Source organism: Heloderma suspectum, chromosome 5 (genome assembly GCF_057233095.1).
Source record: "Heloderma suspectum isolate Gila_16-S chromosome 5, 16-S_ref, whole genome shotgun sequence".
In the NCBI taxonomy this organism is placed as follows: Eukaryota; Metazoa; Chordata; class Lepidosauria; order Squamata; family Helodermatidae; genus Heloderma; species Heloderma suspectum.
In genome coordinates, this window is record NC_139462.1 from 188179332 (window position 1) to 188199530 (window position 20199).

The following is a 20199-nucleotide window of genomic DNA, read 5'->3' on the forward strand; positions in this document are numbered from 1 at the left end:
ACTTTTTCAGGTATCAAAAAATACTAAAAGCCATGCCCAGGCAGTATACATTAATTAATACCAAACATGCTAAATATTTTGAACGGAGCAACAAAGTGTTAGACATATTACAGATTAGCATTTAAGGGACAAAAATGTAATCTAGCACCTATGCACTTGAATTGTTATATGATCTAACAGTATAGACTGCCCTCCAATGGGTCAACAGAATACAGTTAGAGATTAAGGGCGCAATCCTATACATGTTTAGACAGAAAAATCCAAATCCTACAACTCTCAGCATTCCTCAGCCAGCTATGTTGGCTGGGAGTTGTAGGACTTTTTCTGTCTAAACATGCATAGGATTGTGGCCTAAGAGAACAATCTTAAATGGGGCGAAGGTAGAGTGGAGTGGCAAACCTACCACCACATCCCAAGCCCTGCTATCTCGTGCTAGCCAGAGCAGAAGGTGCAGGCTGGTGGTTTTGCCAGCAGGCCTGTGTTGCATTTTAAAGCAATGGGGGAAATTAGCTACACCAGCTAGAGGGAAGATAACCCTGCATATTGGTGTTATTCACAGTTATAGGCTCTAGTTGTATACTCCTGGGTTGTTGTTGTTGTTCAGTCGTTCAGTCGTGTCCGACTCTTCGTGATCCCATGGACCATAGCACGCCAGGCCTTCCTGTCCTGCGCTCTCTCCCGGAGCGTGCTCAAGTTCATATTCATTGCATCGGTGATGCTATCTAGCCATCTCATCCTCTGCCATCCCCTTCTCCTTTTGCCTTCAGTCTTTCCCAGCATCAGGGTCTTTTCCAGAGAGTTTTCTCTTCGCATTAGGTGGCCAAAATATTTGAGCTTCAGCTTCAGTATCTGTCCTTCCAATGAGCACTCAGGGTTGATTTCCTTTAGGATTGACTGATTTGACCTCCTTGCAGTCCAGGGGACTTGTAAGAGTCTTCTCCAGCACCACAGTTCGAAAGCATCGATTCTTCGGCGCTCAGCCTTCCTTATAGTCCAGCTCTCACACCCATACATTACTACTGGGAAAACCATAGCTTTGATTAGATGGACCTTTGTTGGCAAGGTGATGTCTCTGCTTTTTACTATGCTGTCTAGGTTTGCCATAGCTTTCCTCCCAAGGAGCAAGCGTCTTTTAATTTCATGGCTACAGTCACCGTCTGCAGTGATCTTGGGCCCAAGAAAGTAAAATCTGTCACTGCTTCCATTTCTTCCCCTTCTATATGCCAGGAAGTGATAGGGCCAGATGCCATGATCTTAGTTTTTTTAATGTTGAGTTTCAGACCAGCTTTTGCACTCTCCTCTTTCACCCTCAACAAGAGGCTCTTTAGATCCTCTTCACTTTCTGCCATTAGGGTGGTATCGTCTGCATATCGGAGGTTGTTGATAATTCTCCCGGCAATCTTAATTCCGACCTGTGATTCATCCAATCCGGCGTTTCTCATGATGTACTCTGCATGTAATTCACATAATGTTTACTGGTTGGTCGCTAGGAAGCTAATTTGAAGAATCTAGTAAAATGGGAGCTACGGTGCCTTACATGAGTATTCACCTGCTCTGACTTTACCACATTTTGTTGTATTACAACCTGGAATTAAAATGGATTTACTTAGGTTTTCTTGTCATTGATTTACACAAAATACTCCATAATGTTGAAGTGGGGAAAAATCTACATATTTTACAAAATGATTTACGAATAAAAAACTGAAAAGTTTGGATTGCATAAGTATTCACCCCCTTTGCTGTTGTTGTTGTTTATTCGGTCAGTCACTTCTGACTCTTCGTGACTTCATGGACCAGCCCACGCCAGAGCTTCCTGTTGGCCATCGCCACCCCCAGCTCCCCCAAGGTCGAGTCTGTCACCTTCAGAATATCATCCATCCATCTTGCCCTTGGTTGGCCCCTCTTCCTTTTGCCTTCCACTTTCCCTAGCATCAGCATCTTCTCCAGGGTATCCTGTCTTCTCATTATGTGGCCAAAGTACTTCAGTTTTGCCTTTCATATCATTCCCTCAAGTGAGCAGTCTGGCTTTATTTCCTGGAGTATGGACTGGTTTGATCTTCTTGCAGTCCAAGGCACTCTCAGAATTTTCCTCCAGCACCACAGTTCAAAAGCATCTCTCTTCCTTCGCTCAGCCTTCCATATGGTCCAGCTCTCACAGCCATAGGTTACTATGGGGAATACCACTGCTTTAACTATGCGGACCTTTGTTGTCAGTGTGATGTCTCTGCTCTTAACTATTTTATCAAGCTTTGTCATTGCTGTCCTCCCAAGAAGTAAACGTCTTCTGATTTCCTGGCTGCAGTCAGCATCTGCAGTAATCTTTGCGCCTAGAAAGACAAAGTCTGTCACTGCCTCTACGTTTTCTCCCTATATTTGCCAGTTATCAATCAAGCTGGTTGCCATAATCTTAGTTTTTTTGAGGTTTAACTGCAACCCAGCTTTTGCACTTTTTTCTTTCACCTTCATCATGAGGTTCCTCAGCTCCTCCTCGCTTTCAGCCATCAAAGTGGTATCATCTGCATATCTGAGATTGTTAATGTTTCTTCCAGCGATTTTAACTCCAGGCTTGGCTTCATCAAGCCCAGCACGTCATATGATGTGTTCTGCATACAGGTTGAATAGGTAGGGTGAGAGTATACAACCCTGCCGTACTCCTTTCCCAATCTTAAACCAGTCCATTGTTCCGTGGTCTGCTCTTACCGTTGCTACTTGGTCATTATACAGATTCCTCAGGAGGCAGACAAGATGACTTAGTATCCCCATACCACCAAGAACTTGCCACAATTTGTTATGTTCCACACAGTCAAAGGCTTTAGAATAGTCAATAAAACAGAAAGAGATGTTTTTCTGAAACTCCCTGGCTTTCTCCATTATCCAGCGGATATTGGCAATTTGGTCTCTAGTTCCTCTGCCTTTTCTAAACCCAGCTTGTACATCTGGCAATTCTCATTCCAAGAATTGCTGGAGTCTACCTTGCAAGATCTTGAGCACTACCTTACTGGCATGTGAAATAAGTGCCACTGTTCGATAGTTTGAACATTCTTTGGTGCTTCCCTTTTTTGGTATGGGGATATAAGTTGATCTTTTCCAATCTGTTGGCCATTCTTGTGTTTTCCCCTTTGCTGTAACACCCCTAAATAAGCTCTGGTGCAACCAACTGCCTTCAGAAGTCACATAATTAGTTGAATGGAGTCCACTTGTGTACAATTCAAGTGTCACATGATCTCAGATGAAATACACCTGTTTCTGGAAGGCCCCAGAGTTTGCTGGAGGGCATATCTAAACAAACACCATCATGAAGATGAAGGAGTTATCAAAACAAGTCCAGGATAAAATTCTGGAGAAGCACCAATCAGGGTTGGGTTATACCCCACACAACTATAAACAGCCCTCAGAGCACCATTGAATTCATTATTACAAAATGGAAAGAATATGGCACAACCACAAGTCTGCCTAGAGAAGGCCATCCACCAAAACTCAGTGACCTGGTAAGGACGGCATTAGTTAGAGAAGCCACCAAGAGGCCAATGGTAACTCTGATGGAGCTGGAGACATCCACAGCTGAGATGGGAGAAATTGTCCGTGGGACAATTATCACCCGGACACTCCACAAAGCTGGGCTTTATGGAAGAGTGGCAAGAAGAAAGCCATTGCTGAAAAAAACCATATCAAATCCCATTTGGATTTTGCTAAAAGGCATGTGGGAGACACAGCAAACATGTGGGAAAACATTCTCTGGTCTGATGAGACCAAAACTGAACTTTTTGGCCTTACCACAAAATGCTATGTGTGGCGCAAAGCCAACAGTGCTCATCACCCTGAGAACACCATCCCCACAGTGAAGCATGGTGGTGGCAGCATCATGTTGTGGGGATGCTTTTCATTGGCAGGGACTGGGAAACTGGTCAGGATTGAGGACAAGGTGGATAGAGACAAATACAGGGCAATTCTAGAGGAAAACCTGTTTCAGTCTGCAAGGGACCTGGGACTGGGACAGAGCTTCACCTTCCAGCAGGACAATGACCCTGAAGACACAGCCAAAGTGACACTGGAGTGGTTTAAAAACAAGAACCAAATGTCTTAGAATGGCCCAGTCAAAGCCCAGACTGCAATCCGATTGAGAATCTGTGCAAGACTTGAAAATTGCTGTTCACCAATAGTCCTCATCCAACCTGACAGAGCTCGAGCAATTTTGCCAAGAAGAACAGGCAAAAATTGCAGGATCCAGATACTCAAAACTGGTAGAGATTTACCTCAAAAGATTCACAGCTGTAATCGCTGCCAAAGGTTGTTCTACCAAGTATTGACTCAGGAGGGTAAATCTTTATGCAACCAACAAATGCCAGTTTGTTTTTGTTTAATTAACTTTTGTGCCACAATAAAAATATTTTGCACCTTCAAGGAGTTAAGTATGTTGTGTAAATCAAATAGTAAAAATGACAATTAAATCCATTTTAATTCCAGGTTTTAATGCAACCAAATGTGGAAAAGTCAAAGGGTGTGTGTGAATACTTATGTGAATACTTAAGGCACTGTATATGCAATTATCAAGAATTGCAGGGTGAGGAGCCAGTGGTTAGAGCACATATTGCATGGTTGTCTCCTCCCATATGTACCTGCCCAGACCCTAAGATCATCTTCAGCTGTCCTTCTCCAGGAGCTCCTGCCAAAGGAAGCAAGGTGGGTGGATACCAAGAAACGGGCTTTTTCAGCTGTAGCATTCCGGGTGTGGAATGAACTCCCCAGAGAGGCTCGCCTGGCATCTACATTGTGCTCTTTCTGGTGCCACATGAAGACCTTTTTATTTTCCCAGGCATTTTAGTCTTTTAGGTCTGTTGTTTTAAATCTATTATTATATTCTAAATCTCTGCATTGCTGCTAGGTTTTATTGTGGTTGTACTTTATACTGTAGTTTTAAGCTTTTATATTTTATATTGTATTTTATGATGCATTTTGTGGTTTTAATTGCTGTGAACTGCCCAGAGAGCTTCAAGTATTGGATGGTATAGAAATGTAATTAATAATAAATAAATAAATAAATAAATAAATAAATAAAAAGGTTCCAGCTGAAGGAGACAGACCCCTACCAGAGGCTTTGAGAGCTGCTGCCTGTTAAGAATAGACAGTTCTATTAGAACTGGCTAGATGAATCAATAGTTTGACTCAGTATAAACCAGCTTTATATGTTAAATGGGGAAGTTCCGTATGTGACTCCAAACTGATGACACTGTGCTGGCTCCCTGTATTTATATATAAAAGTCCTGACTTGGCTTCCACCAGAAGTGTGACCAAGAGAGAGAAAGGTAATGTGTTGTGCACACCTATACATTATCTCAACCCTCTCCCTTGAGTCCTGACATCTGTGATAGAAGTAGATCTTCTATCCTCTGCGCGTAGAGGAAGGAGAGCTCTCCCACTCCTAGATTTCATCAAGGTTGCCACCATAGCGTAGAATGTGGGGCAGAAGTGAACCCATTTTTTTCAGGCCTGTCCCCAGTTCTGCACTAGTCTAATGCTGATGGCTTGGATTCTTACGTACTAATCCCCTCCAAAACTAATTTTAGGTTCAACATTTTATATAGCCTTGTGACAAAACTTAAAATACAACCATGCTACACACACGGGAGTGACTCAGGGTTCACTTACATTGGTGCAATCCCATTGAGTCTTATGTACATCAAGTATACACAACACAATTACTACAACAGTGTTATTATTAAAAGCAGACGTAAGTGCTTCCCTTCACCTCTCCTTTTCATTATCAGAATAAAAGTGGAAAAGTGGAGATAATTAATAGTTGTGTTTATCTTCAAGTCGAACCATAGCTATGAAGCGGATTATTTATTTATTACATTCTATACTGCCCCATAGCCAAAGCTCTCTGGGTGATTAAGAAGACATTCGGATTAGAGCACTATACATTTGTGAAATCATTCCATGAAGGAAGAACCAGTTCTAAAACTATATCTGGGGTCGGCTTTTGCCCATTCATCAAACACTGATTCTTCAAAGCCTAGGCAAGTTTTGTCATTTGCTGTAGAAGCATTTCAATTTCAGTTAATTTGACATATTCGAAGTGTCCAACCCAGGATTCAGTGGGAAAAAAGGTCAATATAATGATTAATTCTTCTGTAATGTATGATAACTGGTTATGCCCCTTTTGGGTTCCAAACTGTAGTACTGTAGATTATTATGGACATAAACCAAGTTATATTTAGTTTAGGAGACAGGCTAAAAACCAGGGCCGTAACATTAATAGGGTTGATTCACTGATTAAATTTGTTGGGGCTGATTAAATTATGGGCCCTGCTGAATCAAGTGTTCCCCCTACATCATTCAGCATGCCATCCAAATTCCACTTAAATTACCTTCACTTGCAAGCCCTTGTGGCTCTCCTCACCTCTCCTTTCCTCAGCCAGGTGCACCCCACCAGAAAATGAGATATTAGCCTAGAGACCCCTGGGCTACTGCAGAGGACTTTGAATAATCTCCCATTCCAAGATGGAAGAATAGCCAGAGGGAGTGGAACACAACTCTCTTGTGTTCCTAAAAGGTGGCGGGTCAAAAAGAAGCATGGAAGCTGTAATTTGCATGCAGACAGCGTGGGAGATCACTTGGCAGATCTCCCATGGGAGATCACTTCGGAGGTTCCTGCATCATCTGGAAGAATCACCATTCCCAAACAGAAGGGGCGTCTGGAGGTAGGAGAGTGCAACCATTTCATACTTCTGTTAGGTACATCATCAGAAAAGGATGGGAAGGGTCACAACCTGAATAGAAGAGCTCTCTTCTCTGTCACCTGGGACACGATAGGGGAAGCATCTCAGAAGCATCTGGCTGGCTCGTGTTATATCACAGCAGGTTTGAAACAAAATGGTGTACCAGGTGGATTTTTGTATGATCTTAACAATGGCTTTAATTAGGAATAGAACCTTCAGGTACAGAGGCAGTATACCTCCAAATTTCAGTTGCTGGGGAGAAACAACAGGGGATGATGATAGAATCATGAAGGACATGTCACACCATGACGATGGATTGATACCAATCAATATTACATTCTTTCCAAATATATATGAAAAAAGTTTTATGAATATGGAAATTTAAGCAACAAATTAAAATAGATTAAGAGAGTATGGCCCCTAGACGAAGACTGGGGCACCATAGGATGCTGCAGATTTCCTTCTCCATGTCCATAGATGGAGCTATGGACACAGAAGAGATTCAGTAATGATCCCCATGCCCTCAGTCACAGTGGAAAGCTTCTCTTATGAGGTTGCAGCTGCAACCTTGTAAGAGAAGTCAGAGAGGGAGAAAAGGGTGTGTGCTGGTGGGTGGGGAGGGGAGAGGCCAGGTTGTGCATTATCCTATGGCATCTCCAGTGCCCTCCCTGCCCATCAAAACGTAAGTCAGCTGGATGTGTTCAGAGGCCTGTCTAGCTTCTTTTTGTATTTTAAATGGAGAAATGGAAGTGAAATCGCCTCCATCCTCCTCTCCCCCTATCTGGCTCTTGACAGCAGGAGCCGTCTGTCTACCCTAAAACTCTGATGATTAATTAATTAAAATTCATTTACAGAGAGTTAGATCCCTACTAAAAACTCAAAGCCACACAAAGAAGCAGAGTCCTTTGTAGATTTTGTTTCCTTATATAAACAGTAGTAAGACTAAATCAAATGAGACATTTTCTAACCAAAACAAACAAATAAATGCTAGGTAAACTGTGAAATTGGGGGAAGGGAAGCAGCAACATCCTCCACAATGAAGAAGCTGGTTCATGCTGAGAAGATGCTAAGTATTTCGAATGACTCAAGAGATATGCAGATTTTGCAAAGTCCTCCCTCTAAACAAAGCATGTGGTTGCCCTATAGAATTATTAGTTTTATTTCAGATAAGACTGTATATTGTGTAGTTCCATATTTATTAAAATATCAAAATCAATAACCAGCCATGCATCAATGCGAAGGAATATTGGACACATTCTGAGTGTTATTTGTCCTTTTACATTAAATAATGCAATGAAGAATTTCAACAACTTTGCATAGCAAAAATTAGCGGTAATGAGGATCATGTCACCCTTCTCTCCATAACTGTAAAGTTTTATACATTGAACAGAGTTTTTTTGAGTGCTGAAAATCATGTTTTCATATAATCGTAATTATCACCAAGAGCCAATTAAACAATTCCCCAATGCAACATACATTTTAATTTCCAGTATCTTTTATTGACAATGTTCTGTAATTTTTACAATGAGACACATTAATCACTATGGCACTACTTGAAACTATTTCAAAGAGGAAAGTAATTTCTACTTTTTTGAATTTTTCTGTTCCATGTTTGACTCTTGAGATGAATTTTTTCCTTCTGCTTCATTTTCATCCTCCTGTAAAAACAGAACAAAAATTGAAATGTTTTATGGGTCTTAGAAGAAACATGCATGTCTCCTTGCTGTCTGTGCATGCATTATACCATTCTGAGCAACTATTTGTATGTCTTACTACTTCAGAGTTATAAGTTGCTTTTCAATGTTGCAGTTCCCACAGCCATGTACAATAAAAGTTAAAACAATAAAATCAATAAAACAACATCAGCAATAAAACTGGTAAAACCAACAGGAAGCAGCATAAAAGGAATTCAGAAAACAACAAAAACCAACAGTGCAAAATAATGAAAAGCCTAGCAGAGTAAGAAGATTTTTTCTCGATTTTAAAGATGTGATGGTTGCAGATCTGTTGGATTTCCCTTGAAAGAGAATTTCACAAAAGAGGGGCCACCATGAAGAATGCACTTTTCCTAGTGGGTGGCAATCTGAGCTCCCCAGGAACCTGTAATAGGACCTCTTCACTAGCTCTTAATTCTTAGGCTGGTGAGAATTTTGCCACCAGAAATCGTAGGGCTTGTAATTCAATCCCATGAACCCTGATGGCAGAAGATGCTGGAAGTGTCACTTCCCAGAAGGAGAGGCCCCATAAGGTCCTCCTTGTCTTCATCAGAGCCCTCTGCCACCTGATATTCCCCTCCCCAAATTGAGACTTTTTTCTCCTCTGGGGGGAGGAGCACAAGGTAACAGCTAGTGAAGAGCTAAGCGTGCAAGCAGAATTGAGGCAGGGGGCCTGTCTGAGGTGGCTCAACAATTTGAGCAGGTAGTTGATATCCCCTGCTTCAAATTCTTGTCCCATTCCTATCAAGGAGCAACACTGGATCCAAGAACACACCTGAGCTGCAAACTTTTTGAAACAGAAGAAAGTGGATGAATGATTAACAGGGGTATGTGATGAAATAGTGGGTGGAGTTAAAATGAGTGACATATGGAGAGAATAAGTTGAAAAAAATATCCATCCTTGCTTTCTTTCTCAGTTAGAAGCGGAAGCGGGCAGTTAGAAGAACTGGAAGACAGTTGAGAGAGCAATAAGAGGAGATTTAGGGAGAGGAATAAGGGGAGGGAGAGATGACATAAAAGCCTGGTGGAAAGGATAGCTGTTAAAGAGGGGAGTCCGTTATATTAGGTTAGGACAGCAATGGGGAACTACAATTGGCCCTTCATGGGCTGGATAATATTAGAGGGTGGTGCTACACTCCCTGACACCATCCAGTCTCTGACCAAAGCCCAGCTGGAGGAGATTGGAGATAATCAGTCACTGATCTGTGCACCGCTCCCTCTCCCAATTGGGAGGTCAAGTGATACATTACGGGAATCCCCACTGTTATCTTCAATGGTGATCAGAGATAACAGGCGGGATTCCTCTCCCTGCTAGCCTTCAGGGTGGAGCTTAGGGGTGGGGTCTTGCCCAAAGCTAAATGGGCTGGCCTGGCAGGCCAAATCTGGCCCATGTGCCAGATGTTCCCCATCCCTGGGTTAGAATATTAGGACTATTATTTGTTATTCTTCATCAAATGAGTATTTGTTCTGGCTGTTATTTTCCATCAGTCAATATACTTATAGATTTAATTTGGTCTGGGGGATTCTAAGTTTAGCATATCTCAGCCCATATGCTAGCTTTGGATAATACAGCCAAGTATATAAAAAGAAGACTCTTACTATGCTCTGTTAACCAGTAGGAGATTGCAGCAGTTTATTTAGGGAAATACTGGTGAAATTTGGACCAAGTGAACAGGCTAGGAGACTTACCCAGTGACCTCTTGGAGCCAGGGCCATGTATAAGATCCCTGGAATGCCACACTTTTTAGAAGGTGTGACCCTAGTCAGGACAAGTAAATCCACCACTTTGTGGGGTTCATGGCCTCCAAACATAAGCAACTTAGTCTTATGTGGACTGACTTTCAATTTATTCACCCTCATCCAGTCTATGAGTGACTCCAGAAAGGTACTCAAAGACCACACTGCTACATCTGGGTCTGATGAAATGGAAAAAAATTGGGTGTCATCAGCATATTACTGACACCTCACACTAACTCCCAGTGGTTTCATGTAGATTTTAAATAGGATGGGAAGCAAGCTGAATCCTCTGGGACTCTCCAGCAGAACTGCCACAGAGTCATAGAATCATAGAACAGTAGGGTTGGAAGGGGCCTACAAGACCATCGAGTCCAACCTCCATTAATTTTTGGACATTAATTTTCCAGCTGGAACCTTCCTGAGGTGTAAGAACAATACCACAGCAATTCAGTTTCTCCTACTTACAACATCTACAGGTAGTCCAGAAGAAAATTATTACTGATGCTATTGAAAACTGCTGAAAGATAAAGAATGGGTCACAATACCCCTGTCTCACTCCCAGGGAAAACTGTCCACCAGGGTGACCAAAGCACTCAGATCCAAAATGTGATTTAAAGCCAGACTGAAACTGATTAAGAAAATCCATAAAGTCAGAAGTGCCCTATCATTATTTAAATCAGAAGGATTTGGAGAAGTTTAAAAACAAAAGCAAAGAAACCAAGGATGGACATTTTTTTTCCTCTGTAAAAGAGGCTTAATTATAGCCACTCTCCTACATAATCCAGTTGCTGCATTTTATGATCAACTCATTTATTAGTTGCTTTGAGAAATTCCAGAAACTGGTAAAATATTAAATGAAAAAGACATTTTTTGGCATATCTCCCCAGTTGCCAGTAGTTTTTAGTGAATAGTATTTAAAATGCAAGAACTACCCTTGTACTTAAATTGTTACTTTTGAACAACATCTGCCACTGGGAAAGAACCGTTCCATTTTTTGGAGACCAGATATGTTTTCTTCACCATTTGATAAAAGACAATAAATTTAACTTCAGAGGCACTTTATGTGCTGCAGCATCGTATTTTTGTCCCATCTAGCAAGGTTTCATGACAGGTCTGCCAATTTTCCAATTACTTGTACCACCATATGTTATGTGAAGATCAGTCAGGTCTAAAATAGGAAACATGAGCATGTCAGGCAACAGCATGCTTACAATATTCTACAGCTTCAGCTCTAGGACTTGGGCTCATAATTCATGGCAAGCTTCTTTGTAACACCCTGAATAAATGAAGTGACATCACAATGCCAGCATCCATAGGAATGAATAGAACCTTGTTCCAATGCGAATTGGTGACCTACAAATAATTAATTATGAACACTAGAACACAAAATTCAGGCAGCTCCTTATAAACCATTTTTATCATAAAGAGATCTTGACTGTATTAATTATGTACACAGTCCTATTTGGTTTTTAAACATTGTTTCAAGCTATAAAAATACAGATTTCAGTGACAGGATCATATCTAGATGCACAGTGGTTATGATGAGCCAACACAGATGTAGAGCCAATGCAGACATAGCAAACCAAGCTGTTGTATAGTGTCACTTCACCATCCACAATATTAGCATAAAACTACATTAAGATGTTTGGAAAATCATTACAAAATAACATCTACTTGAAAATAACTGTAAAAAGTCAAGAAATTGATATTTTCTGTGAAGAATCCCAGAAGCTAGAACAATTCTCTATGCTATCAATTTCTTATCAATTTGTATCTCAAATCCTATGTATTTCTCTCATATGCATGCTATGCTGAAATAAAATGTGATATATGTGCAGGATTGCAACCTTAAAATTTCAGTAAAGTACTGGATAACACTTTTCATTGTACTTTAGGAAGCATTTGTTCTTTTGTATAAAATATTTAGCTGGCACTAGCGATGTTTGAATTTTCAGCTAAAACAGTCTATTTAGGCTAATTATGAAGGAATGATGCTGAACAGACTGAAGTTTCAATATGTTTAATATATTTGCTTTACTAATTACATCTATGTTCAATCAATATAGCTTTTCATCATAAAGGAACTCACATGATCAAGGCTTAATGTGTAGGATTTGTTCACTCAAGACAGTTGCATTTGGTGCAAAACAGGTTTTGCCATGGTAGGAGTACTATTGTTTACTTAAGCAGTGTAAACAGGAAATCTTGCAAGGGGGAGCATTGATAGTAGGGGACGCTACCCAGTTCAGATGAAACTGATTCTAAACTAATGCTCTTTTTGTCAAAGCTTAGCTGAAGGGGGGCAGGGAGAGATGTCCCATCTGCCATATATCCCCTAACCAATAAGCCCACTTAGCGCTGGTTCAGCATGTGTGTATGTGTCCCACTATTATGATATGAACCAGAAAATCACTGATATTGTCAGTAGTATTTTCTCCAGTTTTGGTTGCTAGGATATTGGCCACTGTAATCATGGGAATTAATGCCCTGTAACCTGCTGGTTTACACATCACATTTCTTCATTCAAATGCCTAACTAGGGGAAGATAAAGAGTGCTCTTTTGGATAAAAAAGTTGTGTCAACTGGTCTGAATTGTGTTCTTATCCTTACCAATATAGGTTCTGGCAAAACAGATCAAGGCTGATGACAATGGATTACTTGGAATCCTAAGGGCTGCTTAGAAGGCAAGGAGCTGTGATTACTGGCACCTATGCATCTCTTTTAATTTGACAAATGTGGGGTTCTGCTTTAGCTCTGTAATGCATATTTCTGCTAAACAGAGTTTATATGATTGAGCTGCAGACGGCAGAGCTGTGATCAAGGCAAGAGAGACTTGAGGAAGAATAGCATGATTCAAACACAAGATCTGTTGTTCAAATGGAGGGTCAGAATATATGTAGTTCTGGGTCCAAAAAAGGACACAGAATAGGCAATATCATCTACTGGTGTGGCATAAAGGTTCATATTAAAACATTTTCAAACTCCCCCCTGCCACCTCATTACTAGTGAGCTTTGTAAGCCAGTCTGGAAGCCCTTTGGGCTAAAGGGGTACAAGTGCTTGTCATAAAATAATAAATAAAGAGCAATAATTTCAAAATAGTTTATTACTCATTTGTAAAAACAGCTTCACCTGACCTCTGTGGTGAAAGTCACCTTAGAGATTGAGAAAGAGAGAGTCTGAAGGTCAACAGCAATGATGGGGCTTACAGGCCTTATATTCATTATAGTACTTCAGGGGTGGGCAACCTTTTGGGGTCAGAGGGCTGCACTGGCCCCAAAGGAATCTTTGAGGGGCTGCACAAGTGGATAGAGCTGCTGGGTGGGGCCGTGACACACACACATTCAGATTTGTTGAAGTCTCTCAACTCCCCCCGCCCCCTGCCCAAGCAATCCTGTTGGCAGGCTGTCAGACAACTGTTTGGCAGGCTATCAGGAGCCTGATTTTGCTGGGAAACAAAACAAATGGGTATGAGTCTTCTTGTGCACCCTGTTCAGCGGCAGCAGCAAGGGTTGGTGGGGGCAGGGCACCTTTGGTGGGCCACACAGGCAATCTCTGAGGGCTGTGGGTTGCCCACCCCTGTAATACTTCCAAAGTCAAGAATCATAAGCATGCCCCACAAAACTGATGGGATAAACAGAAACTCCTATATTATTTGTCTTTTGGTTTCTCAATATTTTAGGAGAAAAGGTATATTCAGGAATACATTCATGAATTGGGATGATTCCAAGTTTTCCTCAGATTTAGCAGTTATGGGTTACTTTTTCCTGGGTGTGGAGCAGCACCAATGCATTTGCTTTCTACTATTGTTCTGGCTTGTATTTCCAGAACTGTAAAAGTCTGCTGCAATGGTGGGGTACAAGTTATCTGTTTTTGTTTTTTTTTAAGCTCCCTTATCTGTACATGAGTACTGCTTTTTCTGAAATCTCACTGTAGTTTGTTTTTTAAATTGCTATGTACACTTGGACTGCTGTGCATACATGCCCTTTTGTCTTGGCTGGCTGGGAAAGGAAGACAAATTAGATGCTGGTAGACTGGCTATTAGTTTCACTGCTTCCAGTTTCTTTTTTTGAAATGCATTACTATCTGCACCCTTTTTGAATAAAATGCTAGAAATGAACTAGATAGGTTAATTGACAGATGTAAATATCCTAGTCAGTCCCAGGCTCTGGGGCCCCTGAACAAATCACTTCCTAGTAAGTATAGGCATAGGCTTGCAGTCTTATTCAGTTTCAAGTCTTAGGGTGTAATCGTATGCATGTTTAGACAGAAAAAAAAGGCCTACAACTCCCAGTGTTCCCCAGCCAGCATGACTGGCTGGGGAATGCTGGGAGTTGTAGAGCTTTTTTCTGTCTAAACATGTATAGGATTGCACCCTTAGTCAGTTTCAGGTTTGTCAGTTTTTAAAGAGCGTGTATGTGTTTCAGATCTGGTGGTTATACATGCCCTTTTGAAGAAGAAAACATATAACATGGGCTTAGGAAAAGTTCAGCGAACTCTTATTTTTAATTTTTTTTGTTGTTTCTTTATGTATATAAACAGAAATCTTGGTTTCTTCTTTTAAATAGGGCCTAAATGAGAATTACTATGCAGATGGGGATATGCATTTTAACAGGAAAAAAATCATGTGAAAGAAAGAAAGGAACAGAAGCTATAGCAAGAGCAAACTGCACATATGCCAATTCTGAAATTAATTATAGACATTCCCCATAAACAATTAAGAAGTCAGTCAAAGCAGAACACAAGGTACAGGTAATCCATAGAATATTTACAGAAAAAAGCCTGTTCAACCGTATTAATGCATTTTAAAAATGTTCCCTGTTTTGATTAGTGCTAGAAATGTGTTGAAATCCTTCTGTTAAGTATGATTTTATGACTACAAAGATGTTTCCTGTTGTGCATCTCAGCTTGACACAGTGTAATAGAACCATATATGTTGTTTTAGCTCTCCACTGGGTACAAAAATAAATAGAATTCTACTTGCATGTTTTTTTCCCCCAATAAACCTTAAAGTTTAAGCAAAATGATGTGCAGAAATTAAAAGGAATGTTTCTAAAATGAAATTGCTCTGTGTCCCTGTGCTGAGAAAATGGGAAGAGAGAAACAGGAGGAAGGAGAAAGATAAAAAAGATTGACCTGAACCAAACAGATGGGTTTGAACATTCACTTTCAACTTCCCATTGTACAGGAGAAGACGAATTTCTCCCTTTATATCAGATGACAACATGTAGTCTTGAAGAAAGAACTGGCAGACAATTATTATCTCTACAGGAACTAAGAGAGAATTCTATACATAGATCATACATCAATCAATTCATAATACTAGTAAGAATGCAATTGTACAGATATGTGTAATAAACCATACCTATAATTTGCCCTTCTGTGTAAATCAGCATAAGAGACATGTCACAGATTGCACAGGACCCGAATAATAACTGCTCTGCCTTGCCAGGTATGCAGAAGAAGTAAGAGGTACAATCCCATCTATACTGCACCCATATAACTAGGTCCAGAGATACATGATGTCATGCCTTAAAAGGTAAAAGCTAAAAATATAGGGCTAGATAACTGAGATGGCAACTGCCAGAGGTTTAAGTAGAGAATAATGGACAAATTAGATGTACATGAAACTGGGTAAAATGGCAGTGTGGCACAGGGTACAGTATGACACTGGATAGTAAGACCCAGCAGATGAGTAGGCCCCACATGGTTGAAGAAACCCTCTCACTGGCTTCTGTAATCAGATATGTCATTCACAATACATTTTTCAATCATAAATGATAATACAGAATGATAGAAGCTAGTTGAATCACAACTGCTTTTCTAAGTATATGAAACTAGAAGTGAAAAAGTTAAGCACTCTGCAAGGGACACAAATACAATAGAGATGTGAAAGGCTGGAAAAGAACCAGATCCTCTCCCTACTTTCCCCTATCCCCCCACCCCTGGTTTCACATCTCTACAATAGAGTAATAAAAAGTAAATCAATGTCAACAGCTAAGATGATTAAATATACGACTGACAACAGGATGTGTATATAAAATTCCCCAGTATTGAAACTATTAAGAAAAATTCTAAATTCTCACTCAGATTACAACCATGTTCATGTAATGTCCACCACCTGTCTTATGGCTTTTCCAGGGGAGCGTCCAGCTACCTACCAATAAAGCCCTGTTTGCATCTAAATCCAGTATGTTGTTGTTGTTCAGTCGTTAAGTCGTGTCCGACTCTTCGTGACCCCATGGACCATAGCACGCCAGGCCTTCCTGTCCTGCGCTCTCTCCCCGAGTGTGCTCAAGTTCATATTCATTGCATCGGTGATGCTATCTAGCCATCGCATCCTCTGCCGTCCCCTTCTCCTTTTACCTTCAATCTTTCCCAGCATCAGGGTCTTTTCCAGGGAGTTTTCTCTTCGCAGTAGGTGGCCAAAATATTTGAGCTTCAGCTTCAGTATCTGTCCTTCCAATGAGCACTCAGGGTTGATTTCCTTTAGGATGGACTGATTTGACCTCCTTGCAGTCCAGGGGACTCGTAGGAGTCTTCTCCAGCACCACAATTCGAAAGCATCAATTCTTCGGCGCTCAGCCTTCCTTATAGTCCAGCTCTTACAGCCATACATTGCTACTGGGAAAACCATAGCTTTGATTATACGAACCTTTGTCGGCAAGGTGATGTCTCTGCTTCTTACTATGCTGTCTAGGTTTGCCATAGCTTTCCTCCCAAGGAGCAAGCGTCTTTTAATGTCATGGCTACAGTCACTGTCTGCGGTGAACTTGGAGCCCAAGAAAATAACATCTGTCACTGCTTCCATTTCTTCCCCTTCTATATGCCAGGAAGTGATTGGGCCAGATGCCATGATCTTAGTTTTTTTAATGTTGAGTTTCAAACCAGCTTTTGCACTCTCCTCTTTCACCCTCAACAAGAGGCTCTTGAGATCCTCTTCACTTTCTGCCATTAGGGTGGTATCGTCTGCGTATCTGAGGTTGTTGATAATTCTCCCAGCAATCTTAATTCCGACCTGTGATTCATCCAACCTGGCATTTCTCATGATGTACTCTGCATATAAGTTAAATAAGCAGGGCGCCAATATGTAGGCTTGTCGTACTCCTTTCCCAATTTTGAACCACTCGGTTGTTCCCTGCCTGGTTCTTACTGTTGCTTCTTGACCCTCGTACAGGTTTCTCAGGAGACAGGTAAGGTGGTCTGGTACTCCCATCTCTTTAAGAATTTGCCACAGTTTGTTGTGATCCACACAATCAAAAGCTTTAGCGTAGTCGATGAAGCAGAAATAGACGTTTTTCTGGAATTCTCTTGCTTTCTCCATGATCCAGCGAATGTTGGCGATTTGATCTCTAGTTCCTCTGCCTCTTCGAAACCCAGCTTGTACTTCCAGTAGTTCTCGGTTCACATACTGCTGAAGCCTAGCTTGTAGGATGTTGAACATAACCTTGCTGGCATGTGAAATGAGCGCAACTGTACGGTAGTTTGAACACTCTTTGGCATTGCCCTTCTTTGGAATTGGAATGTAAACTGACCTTTTCCAGTCTTGTGGCCACTGTTGAGTATTCCAAATGTGTTGGCATATTGAGTGCAGCACTTTAACAGCATCATCTTTTAGGATTTTAAATAGCTCAGATGGTATACTGTCATCTCCGCTGGCTTTGTTGTTAGTAATGCTTCCTAAGGCCCACTTGACTTCACTCTTGAGGATGTCAGGCTCAAGTTCAGTGACCGCACTATCATGGCTATCAGGGACATTCAGATCTTTCCTGTAGAGTTCTTCTGTGTATTTTTGCCACCTCTTCTTAATCTCATCTGCTTCTGTTAGGTCCCTGCCTTCTTTGTCCTTTATCATGCCCATCTTTGCACAACCGGAGTTCCCCATTCCCTTGAGAATGGAGTTCCCTTGAGATCTCCGATTTTCTTGAAAAGATCTCTAGTCTTTCCCATTCTATTGTTTTCTTCGATTTCTTTGCATTGTTCATTTAAGAAGGCCTTCTTGTCTCTCTTTGCTATTTTTTTGGTACTCTGCATTCAGTTGGATATATCTTCCCCTTTCTCCCTTGCTTTTCGCTTCCCTTCTTTCCTCAGCTACTTGTAAAGCCTCATCAGACAGCCACTTGGCTTTCTTGCATTTCTTTTTCTTTGGGATGGATTGAGTTGCTGTCTCCTGAACAATGTTACGGACCTCCGTCCATAGTTCCTCAGGCACTCTGTCTATCAGGTCTAATCCCTGAAATCTATTCGTCACCTCCACTGTATATTCATAAGGGATATGATTTAGGTCATACCTGAATGGTTTACTGGTTTTCCCTACGTTTTTCAATTTAAGCCAAAATTTTGCAACAAGAAGCTCATGATCTGAGCCACAGTCAGCTCCAGGTCTTGTTTTTACTGACTGTGTACAGCTTCTCCATCTTTGGCTGCAAATTACATAATTCATCTGATTTCGATATTGACCATCTGGTGATGTCCATGTGTAGAGTTGCCTCTTGTGCTGTTGGAAAAGAGTGTTTGCTACGATCAGCATGTTCTCTTGGCAAAACTCTATTAGCCTTTCTCCTGCTTCATTTTGTACACCAAGGCCATGCTTGCCTGTTATCCCAGTTATTTCTTGACTTCCTACTTTAGCATTCCAATTCCCAATGATGAAGAAGACATCTTTTTTTGGTGTTAGTTCTAGAAGGTCTTCATAGAACCGATCAACCTCAGCTTCTTCAGCCTCAGTGGTTGGGGCATAGGCTTGAATTACTGTGATGTTGAATGGTTTGCCTTGGATTCGTACTGAGATCATTCTATCGCTTTTGAGAGTGTACCCCAGTACTGGTTTTCCCACCCTTTTATTGACTATGAGTGCTACTCCATTTCTTCTAAGGGATTCTTGCCCACAGTAGTAGATATAATGGTCACCTGAATTAAATTCGCCCATGCTTGTCCATTTGAGTTTGCTGATTCCCAAGATGACGATGTTCAATCTTGCTATCTCATGTTTGACCACCTCCAGCTTACCTTGATTCATTGATCTGACATTCCAGGTTCCTAAACAATATTGTTCTTTACTGCATTGGATTTTCTTTTCACCACCAGACACATCCACAGCTGACTGTCCTTTTGGCTTTGGCCCAGCCGCTTCACTCTTTCTGGCGCTACTTGGAAATTCCCTCTGTTTTTCCCCAGTAGTATATTGGACACCTTCCGACCTGAGGGGCTCATTTTCCGGCATCATATCTTTTAGCTTTGTGATACATTCCATAGGGTTTTCTTGGCAAGAATCCTGGAGTGGGTTGTCATTTCCTTCTCCGGTGGACCACATTTTGTCAGAACTCTCCACCATGACCTGTCCGTCTTGGGTGGCCCTGCACGGCATAGCTTATGGCTTCACTGAGTTACGCAAGCCCCTTCGCCACAACAAGGCAGTGATCCTTCTGGTTAATCCAAGTAGAGATAAATCTGTCATGCATCTATCACAAGTTACCATTTCTTGGGACAACTAATTTTTCAAATCATATGGATATAACCTACTATAATTTTTCTTAAACAGTGAATAGGGGCAATCAACATCTCTGTGTCTGAAAGCCTTTCTGCACACTATCACATCCATACATAATAGACTGAGTTAGTGTATGTGTATGTTGACATCCTTGCAGCAGGGAGAATGATATGCAGCTGTCTGCCATGTTTTATTTTATTTATTCTAGATGTATAAAACAATCTCTAGAGGTATAATAATAACAGCAGCAGCAGCAGCATAAGCCTCATTTTGTGGGAAAGCATTACTGCTGTCCACTGCTTTAAAGAAAATGTGCCAAGATTATTGTTTTAATGCACCAACTAGACAACAGGGAGCAATCAGCCTCCAGAGAATAATTTTTATAAACAAGTCCCAAATGTTACCTAAAAGATTCACAGCACAGTAGAAAACATTGGAGAGGAGCTTTGTGTCACTTGACATTAATCATGTCACAAACAATACCCAACTGGTGCCTGTGACAATTGCCTGTGGAATGACATTCCACACAGCAATTACAAC

The 20199-nt window shown here is 41.1% G+C and overlaps 1 protein-coding gene across 22 annotated transcripts in view; it reads right to left on the reverse strand.

The window, feature by feature from the left end:
• Positions 1 to 2273: 2273 nt before the first annotated feature.
• PHF14 (PHD finger protein 14) overlaps positions 2274 to 20199 on the reverse strand; it is a 185388-nt gene continuing 167462 nt past the window's right edge. For 10 of the 22 annotated variants that reach the window (XR_014792381.1, XR_014792380.1, XR_014792379.1 and 7 more), the window contains one exon: positions 2276 to 8377. Coding sequence is in view for 14 of the 22 variants with exons in the window: in XM_084858702.1 (XP_084714828.1) it covers positions 8303 to 8377 (75 nt within the window). In the remaining 8 variants the exon portion in view is untranslated. Of the gene's footprint in view, positions 8378 to 20199 lie in introns of all 22 variants that reach the window. The other 12 variants (XR_014792374.1, XR_014792373.1, XR_014792372.1 and 9 more) reach the window with 3 other exon arrangements.